This window comes from Augochlora pura, chromosome 7 (assembly GCF_028453695.1).
Source record: "Augochlora pura isolate Apur16 chromosome 7, APUR_v2.2.1, whole genome shotgun sequence".
Taxonomy (NCBI): Eukaryota; Metazoa; Arthropoda; class Insecta; order Hymenoptera; family Halictidae; genus Augochlora; species Augochlora pura.
Window position 1 is genome coordinate 1,221,008 of NC_135778.1, and position 23,694 is coordinate 1,244,701.

The window sequence follows — 23,694 nt, forward strand, 5'->3', positions numbered from 1 at the left end:
AACAGCGGAACGAGCGACTTCGCGTCACTGATTTTAATTCGACCGCCCGACCTGCGCCAGGTTATCAGGTGCAGGGATTACCGTAGGGGCGGCTCCTCTCTCTTCTTTCTTTTTCTTTATCTTTTTTTTTGTCCTGCGCGACGGCGAAATCTCGACCCCTAAAAAGAGGGGACCGTCCCGGCGAGATAGGGAACTCGTCGGGAGTTATGCAAAGGACAGGGTTGTTCGTTATGCATAAAGGGAGTGTTACGGCGGAAACTTATTAAGGCAATTAAACCAGATTAAGTTTTTAATTATTAAACCGGCCGGCCGCGTCGTGCAAACGGAATTCAATGTTGCCCTTCTAACTGCTAATAATTCACTCTTTTAAGAATCCACGGAACGCGGGTCACGCCTTACTACGGCAATTCAACTTTTGACGGCCGGAGAATTAATGTTGCTAAATATTACCCTTTCGCATTACGGAAGTTGAATTCGCGATTCTTTCTCTTGCTATAGGAGGATTCGCTTCTTCTCGTTCATGCACCGCTTACATCTTTCTTAGCCGGTTCATCCTGCTTTCAATTTGCATTGAAAATTCTGCGCCTATTCTTGTCGACGCGTGGAAGGATTTGTTTCGGTCTTCGAATGAGATTTTACGATTATAAATGTTACGGAAATGTTAATACGATCTCGCAGAATAATTCAACACAATTTCTAATTAATTAAGAGCTGTTCGAGATAGTATCTGAGAAAATTTTCAATGTCCCCTAGAATCGTTGAAGTCGGTGTCGAAAGAGGTTCGGCAGTAGCAGGAAAGTCGTTTTTCATCCCCGCCGTGCGACTTGTTGCGAAACAAAATTAGCGCAGCTGGAAACGGGGAAGTCCACTTACAAATGAGCACCAAGGTTTGCACACGGAGTCCTGTATTTGATACCGCGCGTGTTTCATTGCAACATCGTGTTTGACTTGACGGAAGCCCGCTGGAGAATTACGGAGCCCTGCAGCGGTGCGCGCTCGCCGAACAACAATTTACGAGTGCTGGGCCCCGGCCACGCGCGTATGGGAAAACTCTGGAAGATTAATACGGAAACGTTGATCGTTGTGGAAGAGAAGCCGGTCGGCGAAAGAATTCTCGATATTAGGCGACAGAGAGTGCCGCGGCACATGAGGGGACCAGCATCGCGTAGACGCGACCGACCCCTATGGCCGTAACGGGGACAAAGTGGTTTAAAGACCCAACAGCGGAGCGGAGAACTCGTCAAACAGCACCCGTGAAAACGCCTCGTATGAGGGTTCGGGGTTTAAGGGAATTCTCGAACGATGCAACGGCTAATGAAGCGTTTATAGGAGATAACGATCCGATGGAGGGGAGTGTCAAGAGTTACCTCGAGACGCTCGTGGCCCCGGGAACGCGGTCGGTTTAATTCAAGCTGATTGATCGACGGTAACGTGCTTGCATATTCACTGCGAAGCTAATGGCGCCCGACGAAGAATCGAATTTTCGCTCTCAGCAGTTGCCGCATGTGCAAAATCGAATGGTTAACCGCGATTTCATGTCACTTCTCGGGGGCGCACTTCCTGCCCTCCTGACTTCGCCCCGGTGGTCCATTAAAGCCCGAGGAAGCGAGCTGCTCGTCCCGAACCGCAGAATCGTGCTATCTTGGATCACGCTCTCTCTCTCTCTCTCTCTCTCTCTCTCTCTCTCTCTCTCTCTCTCTCTGCTTCGGTTTGTACCGCTCGCTACGGGAAAACTTGCGCGGATCGTCCACCGTGGAGACGACCGTCGAATTAATAAGACGAGCTTTCGGTCGATCGGCAAATTCCAAAACCACGGCGAACTAATCTGTAATTTTCATTTTGTCCGATGATTTAGAGAGAGGACGCTTTCGGCAAATGCGTGTACAACTTGCGATAATTACTCTCATTCTTCGTAAGCAAATCGCGATGCAATTAATTCGTATTCAGCTTCTCCTGCGGTTTTATCGTGATTCTTCTTTATTTTGTAAGATTCTATGGTTTTTTCTAGGATACTATTATTAATATTTCTCCAAGAAATCTTTTCAGGTCGAAAGCAGATGTCTGCTTTTAATTTATATTGAAGGCTTGTTCCATCTCACGATTCCGTTGGATGCTAACAAAACCATAGTAGCTGTGAAATAATTCGCTTAATTATTCCCGTCTAGCAACGATGCACAAGAGTATACTAAACAGTAACAATGAGCACATTTATGTATTAATCATGTTCCAGGACAACACTGAAAATATAATATGCCACGTTTGCCGTGAAACTACGATCGTTCAAGTTACTTTGGCAAAGGGTTACGTGGATCGTTTTAGCCGGTTGCGCATCCTCGTATTACAGAGCCGAGATTTGATTTTTGCTGTTAGAATTCCTTCATCGATCGCGGCGGTATTCGTCGCACGTCTTGATTTATGGTGTCCGCAGACTGCGTCCAGCCTCGAGACCCGTGCATCGGATTCGAGACGTCCCAGTCGAGCGAGTCCTTTATTGCCCGATGAACTCGCCGCAACGCGACGCTATCGAGCCAAAAGAGATCGTTAACGTTTAGCGCGGCACCCATAGCGTCTCTCGTCCTCGTCCCATAAATTCCTCGCCTCAAGGATGCGGAGCCGCAGCCATAGCCCGGCCAACGCGAGGGTCGTTCGAAGAATAACTCTTGACACGAATAGTTGCGACTAGACGCGCGTATCGCAGATTTCCCGTGACATTATGCAATCGGCCTGTTACGTCACCCCCTTTACGGTGGTTTCGCGCGATCTCGGCTGCGCACGGTCGTGAAAAACCGCGCCGCGGAACACGCACACGTGTCCGCCGATCCATTTGGCTCACCTTGGCAACTCCGCGGATGCGGCACGAATTTCTGCGAGAGATAATCGCGGACCGATAAAATCGCCCGACGATCGCGAATCGATCGCGAATCGTTCTTGAATTTATCGGTTACGATTGACGCATGATTTTTTACGAGGAACGACTCTGTAAACAATCGGCGGCGGGGTGGGGGGGGGGGGGGGAAACTAGCTTCGAAATTGTCACCGAGAGGTACGAATGAATTCGTTCGATCGCCGATGAAATTAATGGAGTACGAGATCTCTGAAAGGACGCTTGCAACAATGCGGATAGTTTTTGTCCCGCGTTTTTTCCAATTGAATTCATCGATGCATGTCAAATCGACACGCCGCCGCGTCGCTGGAAATTCTGCGCGAGCGAAAAGTGAATATTTTATGAATTTCTTGTTTATTCTTTTATGTATGAATTTCTTTTATGCCCGTACGATTAATCATCGGTGGACTGCGGATTTGATACGTTCACGGCAACAGTTAGTCGATCAAACATTAAATTAGTCGTTACAATCCGTTGACTGAATCAAACATCACTCGTTAGTTGCTATTTACGCAGACAATTTTTATGTTTAAACGTCATCTAGCTTTTCTATGCAGCGATTGAAACGATTTATTAAAATTTTTATTAAAAAGCTTTCGCTGCAGCCTCGGCTGAAACATTTAAAGATCGAGAATTCTTTTTACATTCCAAGTAATAAAAAAATTTCTTAAATTATCTAATAGACCAGTCCGCTGTTGCGTCTAAAGAAACGAAGTTCCGTCTCAAAATTCCAACAAATGGTAGACCCGTATGGATTCGTTGGAATGCGACATTCGATTCCGAAATAATTCGTTTTAGAAACATCGTCGGGAACGCGGCACAAAGAGATCGAGCTCGAAACGCGCGGTATCGTTTAACTTCTCCGTCCGTCAGGATGATAACGGGAGCGGACGAGGCTGCAGAATTTCAGGACGTCCACGGATATTGCACCCCGGTGACAGCAGACGGCCGAAAGAGGGTTAACGATCGGGTCGTTGTACTTGAGGATGACCTTCCGTGCGCCGGACCTGGACCCGTTGACCGAAAATACTCGTAACGAGCGAACGCTGCTATATACGGGCGCGCTGACAAAACGACGTTAAAGGGGTTAACAGTTGTTACCGGGTAGGAAGAGATCGAGAGAGAGATCGAGAGAGAGCGAGAGAGAGCGAGAGAGAGCGAGAGAGAGAGAGAGAAATGGAGAGAAAGAGAAACACGAAGGGAGAAATAGAGAATCCGTATAAGATATTATCGGGAATAGACGACGGCCGGCGAGAGAGTACCGGGGGTAGATCTTCTGTGCGCGATACGGTTATGTTTTCTTCGTGTTCCGGTGGTTTCCGTGCCAAGAGATCGCGGGGCGGGGAGGGGGGGAGAGAGGATGATGGGGGGTGCGGGAAATGCGGCTGTCGAACGAAAACGTTAAATTCATCAACGCGCGTTCGCGCATCGTATCGCGATGAATTCCGGCGCGCATCCTCCCTCTCCCCCCTCCCCCAAACAGACACAAACGCGCGAAAATAGGAGAGGAACAAGCGGCGCGGAGGGACTAGAATGGATTAACGAGGGCGAGAACGACGGCGCGCTCGTTTCATACGGATGTGTGCTCCCGCCGTACAACTATTTTCCAGACTAACAAACGCTCTGTGTCGGTACGGCGCGCGGCGGCGGCGGCGGCGGCGGCAACGGCTAACGGCGAAAATCGACGATCCTCTATGTATCCTCGGTACAAGAAAGCTTTCGGTGGCTGGGCTTGGATCCAACAACAACCGCCATATTTATGGTGCCGGGCGTCTTAACCCACTGAGGGAGCCGAACGGATCCGGCGAACTCGAATCAAAGTTGAGGGGTTACCAGAGGTCAGGTCCTCGCCGACGCACCGTTCGAAATTCATCGGGACCGTGTTAGCGGGAATTGAAAGTCTGCGCGCGATTGCTTTTTCCAATCTGCTACCAACACCGTTTCGCCAATATTACTCTTACAGTGGTTAACGTTTCTTTTTCTTTTTTTGTTTTTTTTTGAGTTATCGAAAGCTGTTGAGAGCGTCGAAAGCTATCGAGACGCGACAATTAAATAACGATTTAACAGACTGGTTGATCTTTTCATACTTTGTCCCGGGGTCGGTCTGTTTTCGACTTTGCGTGGTGGAGATTCTTGCGCGAGAGTTTGCGAGTTTATCGAGAGAAGCGCGCGGAAAATCGTACGCTTGTTATTTTATGTTGCAAGCTGAAAACGGCTGACTAGTTATGAAATTATATATTTCACGAACGTGTTGTATTTCAATAAAATATGGAGGGAATAAAACCTATGCAGTATAATTACAATAAATCACAAACATTTCGAAGAGATTGCAACCAGCTAACTGGTTAATGCAACTTCTGTATCTTGAAGAAGTTCAACCAGTTTCCCTTAATCAAGTAGGACTTATTTCCACGTCGACTCGTCGTTTATGTTATTATCTATCTATCTTAGTTAAATATCACCCTCGATTCACGACTGATGTTGTACGATGAGCTTTAGGTAATCCATAAAAAGATCCGCTATTATTTGTCTGTAATTTGTAAAAAAGTTACGAAGTCGTAGCTAAAGAGATTGTCCGACATTTCCTGCCTGAAGAGACATCAAAATGCATGTTGTTTGGAGTGTCCGCGCTCTCCGTTTCAGGGTCAGCAGTGTTCGTTCGTAAAAATAAAAAAGAAATAATGATAAACAAAGGCAATCGCGAGTGTCTCGATTCCGGCGCCCGACTTTCCCCGTGTTCCGCAGCGATAGGCCGACGAGAGACGATAGCTCGAACGGAAACGAGGTGCAGTCTTGATAACCGGAGCCGGTCTTCTAATTCCATTCGCCATAAATGCCGCTTACGTATCTAATCTGGCATACCCAAGCGCTGTACCAGCGTCTACCAAACAGCTTTTAAACGAACACGCAGAATCCATGAATCACGTTGCCGGCGACACAACGCGTTCATCTCCTTGTACGTTCCCTCTCTCTCTCTCTCATTTTCGAGGAACATAGGCTGACTCACGTAGCCGATTATTCATTTGCAAATAATTCTTTGGCCGGATCGGCGACGTCGCGACGCGAGGCAACGCTTGCACGAGTTATGGCGAGCCTACGTTTTGCCGGAGCGGCTGCGGTATTGAATGTTTACCGATGCAAGGCGCACGAGACCGAAACAATCTGACGCTTTTGGTGGGCTGCGTCGTCCAGGTGGTCTCTGAGTTGCACGCTTAATAACGCGGCTTGTTACGTGCCTGAACCTTTCTGTTAAACCGATGTACTTGTTCCAACTACGATTTTCTTTCTTTCGCGTCTCTTTGCTTCGCTCTTGGCTGCTTGTTCCGTTATCTCTACTTACTATTATTTGAGCACGCGATTGTGTGCTTTTTAGATCGATCTGATACGATTATAGATCAATTACAATCTCCGAAAATTGGCGAAGCTACTGACGCGAAAATTCGATGTGTATAATGTGTCCCTTTATGTACATCAATTCACCCATGTACAGGGTGAATTGATCAGTTTAATCAAATAGTAAAATTGTTATAGAAATTATTAGATATATTTAAGATGGAAGAGGTGTATGCGATATCAAACATATTAATACTGTATAGTTACTGAAAAATTTATTAATCAAGAAGCTTGTAGTTATATGAGATCTAAAAGAAGCTTAGCGATTTTACTTTAATCAATAAATTTCAAAGAAGTTCCTACGCTATATTATTTCAGGAAATATGTTGGACCACGTCTGAAATTGTTATCGCTGATGAAAATTTACTAATCCTCTGGCATTCGCCCATTTGTGTGAAAAATAGTTTTATCCGCCATCGGCATTTGCCTTTGTAGTTAAAGACTCGACGCCGTCTTGGTGTCAGTAGCATCAATCTGTTATCTAGCTGGTGAAACCAAGTTGATATCACTAGTAAACAAAGTGTTGATATCTTTTCTAATACCTCTATTACATGTCAAAGTATCGCCTCGATTATCAGCCAATAAACAGTGTTGTCCTATATAATTCGGTGGTCTACGGATTAATTTACTACCGGCAATTTTTGAAATACGTCAATCACTAATTTTCAACTTCCAGCCACACAGCGTACTTTAAATTACACATCAATACCAACCTTGTTTTACACTGCTGCAGTTCTACCGAGATAATAGGTAGCATAAATTATCACAGAGTTAAAGAAATGATACGAATACGAATGAGATTACCGTGCAAGCTATTGGATCATTGTGAGATTGTACAGAAAATAGCGCCCGGTAGACAAATCTGAGCATAATACATATGTATCTCGTAGAGGCATTGACGATCATTTCTTTTCTGATTTCTAAGAGGGAACGGGTAGACAGGAGAACGCCAGGTCCTTCGAGGATGATTTTAGGACACCGGCACGGGAAATCCGGGATGAAAACGGCGTCGGGACGCCACCGATCAGTGCTGCCACTATGGTTAGCGGCCGCCGGCCGCGACAGCGCGTCGCCGGCAGCGAGCGCGCGCTCGGTCCTCCTCGGCGGCGTTCGGGCCTTCTCGCGTACAGTTATGGTAAGGGAACGTCAGTCACTCTTCGGCGCTCGCGCGGAAGAGTCTGTACGCATTAACGGTTGGGGATATCGTCGCTCCCTGCGGAGTGTTAAATATCTCGTAGGTGTTCGATCGTCGTCGATCCACAGCGACGTGTGTCCGCCACAGTCTTGGATCATTAGTGACCGGCACCGATCGAGAACGGTGACGCGACGCCGCTTATGGAAGTGTCGCGGGAAAAAAGCCGGTAGTCGAGCCGCGTGTGTTTCTCAGTGCATGTACACGAGTTTCCCAGTCGGAACGGACGCGAAAAGTGCCAGTGAGGGCGTATAATTTCGGCATCGTCCAGCTCGTTTGCCAGCGTAGTTGCCAGCAATTCGTAGAGGGATTCGATGAGAGGTATCGGGAACGAGTGACACGGTCGAGCGAAGGAACAGGAAGAGGCAGAAGACGCGATCGGAAAGGGAACGATAGAAGCCGGATGAATCGAACAGACAACGGGTCGCGATTCCGGCCGGCGTTTTGACGTTTCGTGTTCCGCGGTCAGAGAGAAGATTCCTCGGTTGTTCCCCCGTGTTCCACGTATGATGGATGCTGTCGCGCGTGTCTCGTGTTGTACGCGACGCTATCAAGAACAGACAGAGCGTCGAGTCGCGCAGCCAGCCTCGTTCCAGTGAGTTTCACCTCTCTGTCACTCCCTCGGCCGGTCCGTATATCGTGTTCGTGCAGTGCCGCGTGCGTTTCCAACGATTGTACTAGCGCCGGCCTGTGGCAGCAGCGGCCGCGGCAGCAGCAGCAGCAGCAGCAGCAACAGTAAAACGCCGGTAGGCGCTGCAACGTGCTAGAGAGAGAAAGAGTGTTGGTCTCACGGTACGAAGCAACGGTGTTCGTAGTGTTTGTGCGCGCGCGGAAAAAGGAAGCGGTTAGCTGGGTCCCTCTCTCTCTCTCTTTCTCTCTCCCTCCCTCTGTATCTTCCACTCTCTCTCGCTCTTTACCCCTATCACCTATCCCTCTTTCTCTATCTCTCCCGTTTTACTCGGTGTATGTGTGTGTCGCGGTCATCCTGCTTCAACGGTGACGTTGTGACCACCGTGTCGGTGCTTCTTCGATGATAAGCACGTGTGCGTGCCACTACCTGCTGCGTGTACGTGCGTGCGTTAAAGCCGCGAGCCGCGTATCGGCGTGCAGTTAGTGACCGCGTTGCGTTACCATCTAAAGTCTATCTCCCTCTCTGTCCCCCTATATTCTACGTGCACTGCCACGGTTTTCTATTTGGTTCGTTTCCACCTCGTGCCCGGTTTATTTGATTTTCCCTTCGACACCGTGCGGCTTCCGCCGAGTGGTCCGCTCTCGAAGATAGTTCACGTCCGGATACGGTGCCATCTCTCTGTCTCTATCTGTGTGCCGAAGTTCACGCATCAGTTACAAACGGATCGCACCGGAGTAACCATGGATATCCTGCCGAGTGGGAACATATTTAGGGAGTTGCAGGACATACACGACACCGGATACTTTTCTGCACAGCCGTCGCTCGAGGATCATTGGCAACAGGTAAGAATATACACATGTTGTTGTTTCAACCATTCCATGCGCGCACACCGGGCAAGCTCCTGCTTTCACCCTTTCGTGCGGACCAAACTGAAACACGTCGGGTCGAACAACGTCTCGCGTTACGAGACACGCTCTCGTCAACGGACAGAGACACGTCGACCGTGAATTTCAAACGCGAAAAGCCGCCTCGTAGTAACCTCGACCGCTATGTTCGAATCTCTAACGGTCAACGCCGTAATCCGTCCCGGTACGCGGACTCCGGGTTCAATGGCGTGAAGAAATAAACTAATTCCGCACACCTCGGTGAACACCGACATTCCAAGCTAGCTCAACAATTTTTCTTTCGTTGCTCGACGTTTTTATCGTCCACGGTTACTGTTGCGCAAACGATTCTACGGTAATCCGGACGCCATTTTTCTTCTGCATTTAAATCAACAAATTCGGTGCCGTTACACGAACACAAAACTTTCAAATTACACTTTGAAGCAACAAATTGAACTTCTATTATAATGTCTCGTTTCAACGAAAACATAAAGAATTCAACGCGTTATTCGATAGTATGGGTTACTTTAGCAAACAATCGTAAAATGACTGTCAAACTGCTGTCAAAAAGTATATGACAGAGTCGAAGTATTTTAGTTAATGAAATTGAAACTAGAAAATTTGGATTTACTTTATACGCGACGGGATGGTCGTTTGGATATTTGAAAAATTGTTGGACCAGTGACCGAGCAGGAAATTGGGTCGCGTATTTTCGCTGGGATTTTTTGGTTGCGCGGACGGCATTTAAATCGATTACCGATATGCAGCCGGGCATTATGACTGGACGACCTTGAGCCAAGGTATTAGATCGGTGTGTACGTTCAGTGACGCGGCCGAGCGTACTATAGACGGCGCGTCCTGTTTGTTTACGAGTGTGCAATGACCTTCCAGTGGCCGGGGAAGGCAGGAGGGACGCGTACTTATTCCCCATTCAATATCTCAGGCCGGAGTACAACAGTTTCCTCGCTTCGTTAAAATGGCACGAGTGACGTCACTGGTTGCACCGTGCGCGCCCGCGTGGCGTCGGGACTTAACGGTTTATTATCACGATCGCCGTCGCACCGCCACGGAGCCAATTTGCATCGCTTTCTTTTTTTCTCTCCCCCCGCCCGCCTTTTAATTGTATCTCCGCGAAGCCGCCTTTTGTTCCGCCATTTTTATTTCCACCGTAGCTCGGTAAAAATTCACCCGCTTCGAGCTAATTATTGCCTCCGTCTATTTCAGTGCCTGTTGTCGATTCTTTTCTTTTCTTTATTTTTTTTTAATGGAGCGATAACAATAACTCGCAATAGTATGAAATGCTGCGAGCGTATTGGTGAAGATGATTTCGAACAATTTCGAAGCGAGCCGAAGCGATAAATTGGAAATTGCCACTTATTGAGTCTTGATAACGATAATGCTTGGATAACTAAGCATATTTAGTAGAATTCGAAGCTCGAGTTGTTTTTCGTAGCTCTAGTACAGTTACCAACCGCGTTATTTCATTTGCTTTTCTATAGACGCGACGGGTATATTTATTGCTTGGATTTGATCGCACAAGTTAAATTCCCGCAGTTTGTTTATTCTTCGCTCACGAAGTTTATTTCGTTATCCGGTTGAAACACGTACGCGCAGCTTTCGAATAAGAGATCGTTTCGTCGCCTAGCGAGACTAGGCGTGAGAGAATTTCAAAATACGCGTTGTTCGTTTGTGTCAACACTGTGGATTGTTATCGGAACAACGAAAAATGCGTCGCTGGAAAAAAAAAATCGAAAAAATTCGCACGATACCGATGACGTCAATTTATACATAGTGGTAATCGCTTGCTATCATCGACAATTTGCCGATAACTGATTGATAAGTCCGATTTATGTAACATCGGGGCATCGATAATGCAAAGGAACATTAAGTCGAGATACGAGTTTTTTTCCAAAAAAAAAAAAAAAAACGCTAAAGAAATTGAGATCAACTAGGGAAACGAGCGCGACGCTATTGTTTTATAAATTTCCACAACCTTGCGCTACATTTTTCCGTTGTGCAATCAATCTGAATACCTCGGTAATTATGTAAGACGCCGTTCCGTGCAACAATTCTTCTTGCTCCGTTCCACGGTTTCGCTTTTCCATTAAGTTCTCCCGATAATCGATGGTCTTCTAGTAAAACATGCAGAACTGCAACGTTCTTTCATTTCCCAGCTAAAATCGTGCAAGTTTCGTTTCGGGTAAAAGTTTGACGGTAATTTTCCGAGCTATTAAGAATACGAGACACCACCGATGACACGATCGTGGAATCGGTGATAAACGCGGCGCATTCTTCGCGTAAAACCACAGAACCACGGCGCCGAAAGCAATCGGGAATTAGTAGACGGCGCGGCGGAGGTCAGAAAGCTAATTGCAAAGACATTTCGAGTCTTGTGAAAGCGCCGTGGCGTTTCTTTCGGTGTCCTCGTTGCATCGTGAGATTTTATCGAGGCGTTTACGTAATGCGTTTCAATTATCGTCCGTTTAATTACCGATGGCGTATCTGATCGTTAGCCCGCAAGCGAAATTTACGGCGAGGAAATCTCGGTTTGTCGCTTGGCACTCGACATTTGACCTGCGCAACATTGTTGGGAGGGGGGGGGAGCCGGGTTTAGTTTGGCACCGTGCCTAATTGAACGTCTCGAAGGGTTTCCACTGGAAAACCGTCCGCCACTTTACCGACTTTGCCCGCTTTCTCCTCTTTCTCGCTAATTACCCGTACGATCGGCTGTTTTTATTATCGACCAAGAAACACGTCGCGCGTCGACCGCCTGCGGATATCCCCGTCCTTCCCCGAGATCGCGGCTCCATCCTTCCACTCGATTACCGTCTTTCCGCGTTTACCTTACCGTTTCTTTAATTACAGCTTTACTCGTTGCAACACAATCGTAGAAATTATCGAGCATACTCGTTATAGCGCAAAATGTTGTCGTTTCTTGGTAATGATTATGCTCGTCGAAAACAGCTATCAGGTTAAGTCGAATATATACTTTGATGCCTTTCTGAAATTTTATATTCTCCGACAGTGTTGCATTTAAAAAAAACACGAAGGAAGACATGCGCTATAATTATAGCAACAGTTAACTGGTTGGTAGTGTAGTCGTACGTTGTAATTAGAGCCTTGAAATTAAATTTAAACGGGAATAAAGTATTAGGTTGGTGCGCATGAAATGTTGGATTTAGAAATGAACAGTGAAAACATTTCCTTTTTAAATAATATTCGTGTTATCAAGGTATGATCTAGTTGATTTAGCATACTTTTCCCAGCCAGTTTTTAATGTATAAATGCTATTTCTAAAGAATTTCTAAAGATGCACGAATATCCGCAAAACTCAAAATGAATGACAACAATACAGAATTTTTAAAAAATTCGTTTCCGGCGAAATACGACGCTGTTAATACACGATGAGAGGTAATATTTAACGCAATGTTAGCAACTTGGATCTTAAAGCCACGGTTTCATTGAAATCGAATATTGGACTGGTTTTTTTCGGTGCAGTTGTCTCGTGTTTTCGTAAAAGTTGTTTGCGCCTCGTCGCGTCGACGTTGTTCGGCGTAATTTATCTTCGGATTCCACGGTGAAACGAGGCGGATTAGACGAATGCAAAGGTCGAGTTCCCCGCGGGCGGGGGCCAGTCTTCGAATCGCGTTTCATCAGACTTATCCGAGCGGATACAATGGAATTTTCCTGGATGTTCGAACATCCTCGGATCATTGATTTATTTGTCGCTTCGGTGGACGCGCTAAAGAATTCTTTGAATGCAGTCCTGGGATTAAGACAGCGATCTTAGCCGGGATTATGCGGAGGCAGTCATCGTCGTCATTTTACTTGCTAATTTTCCTCTCGAGCGAGCGAGCAGAGCTACGACGATCGACGGTAGCTAAAATACTCGTCCAGCGCCTCGATATTTCAAATTTCGATGGACTAATCCGTGGGTCCGTTGCCTTCTGTATTCGAGTTGACAGCAGAGGCTTGAAACCGTACCGAGCCAGAAATCGTACTATAACGTTTGCACATCGAAATCGATGTAATACAGAAAACTCTGTTACCAAATTACCAAAAACTCTGTTTCACATGTTCCGAGTTAAGATTTTTGGACAATACAGTTACAACTTCTGAATTTTATTTTATTTGTATGGCGTTATGTGTACAAGGCAACTTTATATTAATTATAAGACACGTATTTTACTTTTATTAGTTATTTATTCGGTTCATTATTCTATTATTCTTAACATATTTTTCAGTTCCAATTACCGCACTGATATTAAAAACAAACCTCCATTTTCAATTTCGGTGTCATTAGCATCGCTTTTAATTTTTGAGATCCGAAAAATGTTACGAATAAGTATACTAACATTTTCATAATTGAAAATTCACTATTTCGGTTTCTAGATACGTATAAGCCTTATCAAGATAGAATCGAAATCTAGTACACCGAAATCTAGAAATCTAGTACATCGCATTACAGTACCGGAAGGAGCGCGAATTATTGTACGGTGGTTTTTTTCTGCGAAGGCGAACGTTTCGACGTGTCGAAAAAGCGGATGATGGTTCCCGGAGCGTTTCGGTGACCATTCCCTAAGTAACACGATGATGTACATCGACAGCGTCATCCGATAGGCGAACAGATGGCTGGGTCACATCGACAACACGACAGCGGAGGTTGCGTGACCGATAATGCGATTCGACAGGTGCTCGCTTGTATATTCTTGTATTCGGAACTTTACACGGTCCCCGTTTCGCCGACAATTATCGTCGCCGGCGACAAAACGAGCGTTTGATGCGCCCTCCCGTCAAAACCTATGTAACCCGGCCGATTTTCGACAAACGCGCGCGCTGATCGAACCATTCCGTTCGATTATGCAGTCGATATTCTCCGATCCCCCACCCCCGAAACCGTCCGTCTGCCACGGACCACGAGATTCCGACACCTAAATCGGCGGCGCGCCATGCTCAATTTAAATACATGTTCGACCGACGAAAAATTTGCTCGTCGTGCTCGGTATGATCGCGAAGTTAGGCGAACCCTCCCGGCTCGAAGCTCGACGGAACGAGGAGATGGAGACAATGTCGCGTGCGACTAAATGCCGCTATTAGCTCTAATCCGTGTATGATTAGCGCAACGCGATCCTTGATCACTATGCAAATTTCTGTTTTTTTTGCGAGACGGCCGATGAAAGCTCCGGTTAGCTGAAAATTTGCTACTTTGTTAATCGTTTCGGTAGGCGGGGACGCGATCAATCCGTGTCGCTTAGTTGGAATTTAAATAGCGGATCTTTATGCAAATTTCAATTACGTTCGATTGTGCTAATTTACTGTGGTGTAGGAATTTGACGAAATAACTTAGGAAAATCTGTTCGCTCTCTTTCTACTATACGATGTTTTTACACCGTGTGTAATTCCGAGCTAACGTCAAGCAGAAAATGACGAATTATCTGAAACTATTGTGTCTCGGTAAATTGTGAGAAGATCAGAGTACAGAAGTCTAAAATTGTCGTGAGAAAATCTTGGACGTTCCCAGGGCGCAATTGTATCGAAGATAAAATTATAAAAGAGCGAAGTTGGCCAGCAAAAAGTCTACGATTATGTGTACTTGGCTACCAGGTACGCGCACCTGGCTGAAAGATGCTGGCTCGCGCGAGTCTGGCTTCGAGATACAATAAAGACCGGCAATAATCAGGCTCGGACCGAGACACGATCCGAAGCTATCCTTTTAACTATAGGAAGCGACTGCGTAGGTTTGCAAGAAGAACATTGCATCGGCCGGGCGCACCGATTAGGTTCGCAGTTGGATCACTTTGCGCCGAGCGACATTATGAAATGATAAGATTCGCGGTAGTTTTCCAGCGTTTAATTAGTTGCGGCTCGGCGCACAGGATCGATCTGTTTCCTCTGTTCCGACTTTATAAATAGCGGGGTTCTTGCGAGAGTGTCTACCGTCGCCGGGATAATTATAATAATTACGAGGAGCGCGGTGCACCGCGCCGACGAGAAAGAATCGACGACGAAAATAACGAATGTAAGACGCCGGACGACCTTGCCGATGTTTCCTTTCATCTAACACCTGATGCAATTACTGAAATACGTCCCACGTATCGAGCCGCGATGAATTATGCATTTCCTGATACGCTAAGCGGATCAGCAGGCCTGCAATATGCGAGTTACCGCGCGCCTGACGCGACGAGCCGATTCTCTCTCTCTCTCTCTCTCTCTCGCACCCTTGGTTCCTTCTTTCACGAATCACCAAGTATATAAATACTTTTCGCGCAAACAATACAACGACCCGCTCGAATAATCAATCGAGCCGGCAGTTTCGGTTCGGGACACATAAATATTTTCTGCCGGTATTGTTTTCGACCGGTCGATTAACTCGCGACACGGGATTCGTCGACTTGCACGCCGCAGAATATTTTAAAAAACATATACGGGAGTGCGTGCACCGGTACGAATTGAATTTTTCACCGTTCCGATCGCAACCCGTTTCTCTGATTACCGAGCAGCAGCAGCGGCAGCAGCAGCAGCATTTTTCCGTCCCCATTACTCTCGTGCCCGCCCCGTTTGTAATCAGCTATTGGTTACCGGATAATTATATGCCGTTCGCATCGCATTAATTAAAATACTACGTGACGAGTTGAAAAGTTGCGAGGGACTCGGATTTCACCGACTCCGATGTATTAATATTGATGATTATTCGAGGGGCGCGCGGAGAAACCAATGGGATAGAAATATTGATCAGGCCTTCGCGCTGCCGCCCGAAGGATTCGCCTCGATGTTTCACCGGTTAAATGTTTCAAATGCAATTTTATTTCACTGTTGGACTCCCTTCGTCAAACGAAGCTTATAACACCGTTCCGGGTTTATTCGTTTCGTAAGCATGTTTCTCGGTTCAAATATCGCGGTACTGAATTTCATACTTCCAACAGAAATAATAATCGATTTCTCGCGAGTCTGTATCTTTAGGCTTTATTCGCGATCCTCTCATCCGTCTCTCGCATCGAACGTTCGATCACCCTCGTTCCAACTCCTCGGCACACAAATTTTGTCTGACCTCATACGCTGTAATTTCCTCGGATCCTGCATCACGAATGATTTCATCGATCTATTGATAGCCTCTACCCGGTTACATTTGCACACGCTAGAGACAATAATTGTCTAGATTTATCGAGATCCTGCTTTGTAAATTGTTTCATCCGCACCTCCTTACCCGCAGCGACAACATCACAGGCTTTGCGATATCATCGTTGATCTCTACACACTCTACGTTGGACCTACAAACCGCGATTCCATCATTCGGCTCACGTTTTATGAACTTTGGCAGCGTTACGGTCGTCCGGTTCTCTTTCGCCATGCGTCGCGATCCCTGTACAGTTCCAACAAAGCATCGGCGGAAGGAATCGGGTCAGAACGGACCCAGGTTCCAGTTAAGATCCAGCCCAAGGATATTCGGCTTGTTTACCGAGCGACGCGCGAAATCGGGGGGTCTTTTAACGATGCTGCGTCGCGTCGGCTAGGCTCTCCGTGTTTTACGAGCACGCGCGCGAAACTCGCGTAAAAGCAGCAATGATCCCCGGGAACAAGAACCCGCGCCGGGCAGCGACGGCGGGGCGTGCAACACCGATGCGAAACTTTTCCGCGCATGAATTATAACCGGTCGTGACAGTCGCCGCGGCATCGGCGATATTTTTGTTTCCTCCTCGCGCGCGCTCGCTCGCGTTGTCGCCGCTTCCACTTCGCGTCGCGTATTACGACACACTCGGCCCGTGCGCGATATTTTATGGCGCGCGCGTGTATCGGCGGCACGTCCGTGCGCGTGTATGCAGGTTTCACAATCCCCCCCTTGTACATATATCCCTTCTCTCTCTCTCTTTTTCTCTCTGAAAACCGTCCCGACCGCGCCGACGTGTCGCGCGTATTGCCGACAATCTCTTTCCCGCCGTCGCTGTCTCTCGTCCTTTTTCTTGTTTCTCCTCGCCCAGGCTAGCCGCCTTCTCGAGAATGGCAACAACGCGCTTATCTATCGGGAATTTCGTGAGAGAGTTTCTTTCCCCGCCACTTTCACCCGGTCTTGTATTTCTTTCCCTCCTCCTCCTCCTCCTCCTCCTCCCCCCGCAGCCCGTCGCCTTCTCTTCGCCCACGATTTCATGGACAGCCGACATAAATAACCGGGTACAACATGCGAATCCACGCGGATTGAAAATTCGCTCGTACAATCCATTGTAGCCCGGGAAGATCTCCGGAACGATCGTGGCTCCGTTGGGATCCGCGGTGATCGAGACCGGGCAACGTGAACCGATCCGAACTTGCGAAACTTGCGCCGTGCACGGAATGAAATCCTTCGTTGAATGGAATCCTTCGTTGATCGCGAATGGCGTTTTGACGGATCTCGGAGGATCGGTATGTTCCGCTTTAAAAATCTGGCGTGCGTCGTAAGGATCTTTTGATTTGGAATCTGATCATCCAATCTGACTGTTCCGTAGAAATGTCCTTCGATTACCAACCCGTCAGCATATTATTCGAGTATCGAAGCCAACGTTGTGATAGTCTTAGAGTCCTATATTTGTCGTGCAATATGCAAATGTACATTAGATTACGTAATTGCTTTACTGGCGTGAAAGTCTTCAGTTCGGTAGCATCTTGGAGCGATTTCAATCGGAACGCGTTCGAAACAGGGATAGCCCGGTGAAGAACCCAGGTGACCAGAGGTATCGAGCAAGGTTGATAAGGCCAGCCGTTAACTATCCGCAAACTCGCTGGAGCAATTCGATCCCGTGACGTTTGAAATTACGACAGTTTGGCAAGCGGGACACGCGGCTGGGAAGAAAACGCGCGCGGTGGATCGGCTCGGTAGAAAAGGAGGTTGTGCCATCGAAGGTTAACAATGCCACGTTCCGTAGCCACGGCTACAATGGCATCTTTCGCATCACTCACATTGCGAGCCATTGTACCGGGAAACCATTGTTTCTCGTCCCATTGCGCGCATCGGTGGCCCAGAGGCGGCGGCGGCGGCAGCGGCGGCAGCCGAGGGGTGTCGACGGGGCTGCGAGGGGCGGGTTTGCCAGCGCAGAGATAGGGAGGGGGTGAGGGGGGAGAGGTGGAAACGGGCCGCGGCGGGCCGGGAAAGGAGTCGCGGGAGTACGAACGAGACAGAGTCGCGTACCGTCACGGCGGCCCGTGCTCGAGACAAAAGCGTTACGTCAGGCCCATTCACCCAAAACGCCTTTGTGCGTCCGGATATTCTTATTTCAATGGCAACAAGAGGAACGGAACAGTGGAGACACCGGCTGCCGGAGGATCGGCAGGGACTGGCAGCGGTGCACCGGCGCAACGGCACTTGGTCAAGTCGCTGAGAGAGAGAGAGAGAGAGTGAGTCATGTGCCGTTTCAAGTCACCCTCCATCCTCGACCCGGACCCGACCCGACCCGACCCGGTGTATATCGCTCGTAAAGCCGCTCGCGGAACCACCGCACGAACGCGAAATAAATTTGAAAAAAATCCACTGTTTACCAACCGCACGCGTATCGTTTCGCTACTGGCGTGGATTTTTTCACTCACCCCCCTCCGACGCGGCTCGTCCTCTCCCTCGCGCGTACCCTGTGTTTTTGTTTTGTTTTTTTTTTTTTCAAACAGGAAAAAAATACCTCCGAGTTATTTATACGAAATTACTTCTCCGCGATAACCGCGCGCGATACACTATATCCCCGTGTCCCGTGATTCGGTGATTTTTATCGTCGACGCTTTTTATGGAAATACACACAGTTGAGTCTCCATCCAATTCAACGCGGTACTAAATCGCTCGGAAACCAGCCGCCGCGCCGCGCCGCGACAGCCCTCCGGGAGGGAGACCGGCCCGCGGAGCTTGACGATATTTCGGTGCCGGAGTTTACCTTTCAGCTGGTCGAACAAAAGTTGCATCGGCAATGTTGGACTTCGGATAATACCACAATGGATCGACCAATAGAAATCGCTAGTTACGTTTTCATTGCTGGCCGTGCGTTGCAAGGAAAGATTGATAAATCCTGGATGGGAAATCTGTAACGGGACTCTGTAAAAAGGACTCCGCTATTTCAAGAATAGTAAACGAAATGGAAGCGTGAATGGATTGCATTGTCTGAGCAAACAGTCTCGAGTGGATTAATATCCACTATGGTGGCTATGGGGGATTTATGCGCTAAAAAAATACTCGCAACGCAGTGAATCCAACGGTGCATCATCTTCGAAGTGTACTACTTGTCCTTTGGTATCACAGAAGAAACGCGACTGGCAAATCGCAAAGTCAGCTCTCGTCGCGACTGAGACTGAACTTTCCCAGCAGGTCGCGCGCAAAATCCTTTGCTCGCAGCTCGCCACGCATGGGAAATATCGATGCGCCCCGTGAAAACCTCGAACGCAGGATGTTCTCGCGGTTGTTACCGCGCGCGCCTCCGCAGTTTATCCCTCGCTTCCCGCGCGCGCGCGCTCGCGTTTCAGGGGTCTCGCCGGTTCGCGTTTCGTTTTGTTTCGTTCCGAACGGGGACTCGGCCCCGGGTACACACGGCCGGGGTTTATTTCTGAGTTTCGCCGGAGCAGCTCGCTACGACGGCACGTCGCGTTTTATGCCGCTAGCGCGTGCCAGAACGAGTCCTGTCGCTCCCGTTCGTGTCCCTGGCCGAGTCGTTACGAAGCACGCCGAGTTTTCTCGTTTATTGCGTACGCTACAATGCCCGCGCTACTGTTGCTCGACCGGCCTCGGGACCGCTAAGAATTCGCTTTTCCGCCATGCCGATTGCCCAGCTACCTTTCTACTTGCTTGGCAGGCTAATGGTTTTTCGATTTACACGATGCGCCGTTCCGACACAGTCGTTCGATTACGAGTCCGCGTGTAAAAAGATCGCGCGCCACGATCTTCGGTGTTGCAGCTGGTTTTGTCAGAGGAACCGCCACCAACACTAATTGCTACTTCGTCTGCGATGATAACGTAATTGTGCGAGAAGAGATAGTGAAAAAAGAAATGCTTCTATTCGATCGAACTGTCGCGTAAACTTTAACAGTTTATAAATATTATTAACAGTAAACTGTACTGTTATTATATTATATATAAATATTATTAAATATTATTAAATAATTTATTATTTAATTATATATTATAATTGTCAAAACTTTAACAGGTGTTGTATTGTTAAATTGACTGGTCGCGATAGGTACTTTTTCATCCGCGTTTATTCCAGGTATAGATCAATCGTCCTATAGAATTGCCGCATCGAAGACGGACAAATGCGTATTTGAAACCTGCTTTACAAACTCCAAGTTGATACGCGAACAAAATTTTGACCGCTGTAATGACGAAATTTCGCATCGAATCGGCTGAGTTCGACTATATTCGAACAGCACGGTGAGCAAATCGTCGCGGGTCTCCAATGACCGGGCGCTATCGTATTGCTGAAACCCGCTGTCGGCTACAAATTCTTTGATACTGAAGTCACACCTAGAGAGACTGCTCGGCGGGCGAAAATTGCTCAATCGTTGGTAAGTTCCATCCTGTGTGTCAAGATCACTGCGCGCGCGATCCCGATTGCGACGCGTTGTTGTTGTTGCAGTGGCATAAAAGGATCGCGTTTCCCGGGAGGGACGACTGTAAACAGAAGTAGTTTGTTTGCGAGACACTGAACGGCGCGCAGAGCATCGGCCGGTCACGAGACCGCGTTCCATAGCGGTTTTTCTCCTGTTCTGGTCCCAGATCCGCGCGCGGTATATCCGCGCGCGTATCCGACCGATTTCATCGAGATACGGGGTTTCCGCGTTGCAGGCTCGCGGTAACGAGCGCATTTCGCTTGCGTCGCGGTGCATGCATAGGTGAGTCATAGGGAACACGCGAGCAGTCGACACGTCGAGGCGCACAGCCGGCCGGCCGCTTACGCAGCACATTAATCAATTCGGCCAGGTTGTTCGGTTTGAATTTTATCGCGGGTCACGCGGAGGTTAATCGAACTCCTATCCGGCGTACAACTTATTACGGAGGGGCCGCGGTGTGCAACGGGCGTATAGATGCGTTTACACGATACAGGCTCGGGCAAAAGCGAGGAGGCGGGCCGCGCGCCGTGTGTGCCGGACGAGGAGAGAGTGAGAGAGAGAGAGAGAGAGAGAGAGAGATTCGTTCGCGTTTAATCTCGCGATCCGGGTCGACCAGGAGGTTTAAACTGAATGGAAACCGGAAGCGAGGGAAGGGAAAGAACCGCGCGCGCAGGACAAACGAACACACGCGCGCGTGTCGGTTCTATGCCCGTTTGTCGAGAGAGCGGACCGCCGCCGCATCGTGCCTCGCCGCGCGGCGGAGAGAACCAGACGAGAGAAACGCTTGGGAAAGCCGACAGAAAAAGGCGACACGGCCGATCAAACCGGTCGCTAGACGGCTTGGCCGCGTGGTGGTTCACCAGACAAGCTGGAAGGACGTTGCCCGTGTTCGAAACCCTTGCCCTCGTCTTTCGAATCAGGCTATGCGTAACGATACGCGTTCTCCGGGTTGGGGTAGGCTCACCCTTCGGTGCTCCGTCTTCATTTCCACCGGGACTCGTTACCTACCACGTCTTTACTCCGTCCAATACAACCGGCAAATATGAACAATTGCCAAGCGATCGCGATATTAGAATTATCGGATTACGGGAGTCAATTTATATGTCAATTTATAACCTTTTAATAATTGTATTTTCTCATACAGGAAAATACGCCGACGTTTTCTCTTTACGAAACTCCGAAGCTAACTGCGTCACCGGCCGATGACCAGTTCCCACCTTCTCCTAGAGCCTATGGTTACACAAATGAAAAGAGAAAGTACATTTTATACAAAATAATGCGCAGTCCACGTGTTAGGGAATTCAACGCTTCGACGCATCATTTCATCTCCATTTCTTTGTCCCTCTCGTTTAACCCTTTGCACTCCAGACCATTTGAAGCCCAGATCTAAAATAGCTATTTTAACTAGCTGCATTTCCATTTTATAATATAACTTAGTACAATTTATGAATACAAAATTGAGTCTAATGATTCATAAAACTGATTCACTGATAAAACGCTTTAACAGTCTTTCAAATAGCAAAATGATTAATAATGTTAAGCTAATTTTGAAAACGATATAACAATTTTCATTGACGCTTCAGAGGCGCCACTCGAGTGCAGAGGGTGGTGTTTCCTAGGTTCTATTTCGATCCACATCGTATTTTCAAGCTTAGTCGTCCAAGAGATGAGTAACTGTTGACTGCATCTACAGATCTTCCTATGCAAGAAGAAGAAGAAGAAGAAGTCTTGTCTCCCGCCCAGGCATTAGATTATGGTCCCTTTGAAGATTGGTCTAGAGACAAATCACTTCAGGAATCTGACTTCGATTAGACAATTGTATTTCTCTGCTCTCGTCGGGCTTGTACTCGAGCATTCAAGGATTAAGAGAGCGACGCCGGAGAGATGACGACGAGAAGTATCAGTATTTCACGCAGCTCGTGTCGCACGCAGTTTATGTATAGCAGAGTGGTAATACCATTGTATTCAAATTCCTCTCTGACCCGCGTTGAATAGAGCCTGTATGGGAAGACTTATAATACGTACATAATAGAGCATGAAAGTCTTCTTCGTCCTAGCTGTGATCCGCTGGAGCTGCATCCAGCGAGCCTTCTTATCATTTTTATTCGCGTGTTAACGTCGGCGCACGTTTACGTTTCCACGCCGAAAATATCAAACATTCGATGGAACAATGTACATTCGGCCGTGCTGGCGGAGTAATTAAAATGTGCAACTGGAAGACATTTTTAGAGACTGAGAACATTGCTGTAAAAATAAATTGACTGCTACAGTCACTCACCATTTATTGTACAAAAAAATTAAATCTGGTTAGATCATATAGTTAACAAGATTTGTGTAATACATTTATTTGAATTAATTAAAATGAATAAAGTTAGAAAATCAATTGATTAGTGTCAATATTAATTTATACCCATCACACAAGCGTTTTAGAATTTTATTCTCAACAAACGTAACAATTCCACCAATTACGCGAATACTCGCGTTCGCTCGACGAATTCGGATAATCGAGGTTGCGCGATAATTTCAAGCCAAAGTCTCGTTTGATTTGCGACAGGATTCGGGATGCCGGGGCTAAAATTATGCCGTAAAACGGTCGTAGGAAGCGGAGTTACGGGATTTCGAGTAAACAGTCGGCCATCGAGGAAGACAGAGCGAAAGAGGAGCGTTTGCGTAGATAGTCACACTCGAATTAACGCGGGCTGTGCGAACCGGGGCCGGCGAGCGGTATCGAGCCGGGGCTGGCAAAGCGACGGGGAGGCCTACCCCCGGGGGTGGGTAGGGGTGGGTCGCGCACAAAACCGAAGAGAGAAACAAAGGACCGATAAAAACAAATTGGTCTTCCTCGCCTCGCCCCTTTATCCGTCATTCGGTCGGCCGGTTTGATCGGTCGGACAAATTTTGCGGTCGTTTTGTCGGGGCGGCCGACGGCCGGCGTCCGTCGGCCGGCGGCGGGCGCGTGCGAGCGCGAGCACAGTGAGGAAAAGAAATATAATCCTATTAAAATTTATCAAAGCCACCGAACGAACGGCCGAACACGCGCGCAATACCAGCGATCGCGAACGAGGAGCACTTGTCCACTCGATTGCGGCCTCTTTCTCCGATAAACGGCGATAAATTACCGAGCTCCAATTGCTCCAATGACACAAGCCCTCCCTCTCCCGAA

The 23,694-nt window shown here is 47.8% G+C and overlaps 1 protein-coding gene across 2 annotated transcripts; it reads left to right on the forward strand.

The window, feature by feature from the left end:
* The first annotated feature begins 7,451 nt into the window (after window positions 1-7,451).
* Window positions 7,452-22,803, forward strand: LOC144472385 (uncharacterized). 2 transcript variants are annotated; one of them, XR_013494415.1, is made up of 2 exons: window positions 7,452-8,942; window positions 22,225-22,803. XR_013494415.1 is itself a non-coding variant. In XM_078185426.1 (2 exons), the coding sequence occupies exons 1-2, from the start codon at window positions 8,841-8,843 to the stop codon at window positions 21,919-21,921; spliced, it is 348 nt and encodes a 115-aa protein (XP_078041552.1). In that variant the 5' UTR covers window positions 7,452-8,840; the 3' UTR covers window positions 21,922-22,167. The 2 variants fall into 2 exon arrangements, 1 of the variants encoding a protein (XP_078041552.1); XM_078185426.1 differs by lacking the exon at window positions 22,225-22,803 and adding an exon at window positions 21,676-22,167.
* Window positions 22,804-23,694: the final 891 nt, after the last annotated feature.

Coding starts and splice junctions, on each gene's coding strand:
- LOC144472385 (XM_078185426.1), top strand. CDS start 8,841: ATGGATATCCTGCCGAGTGGGAACATATTTAGGGAGTTGCAGGACATA. Junction 8,943..21,675: donor TCGAGGATCATTGGCAACAG/GTAAGAATATAC, acceptor TTTCTCATACAG/GAAAATACGCCGACGTTTTC.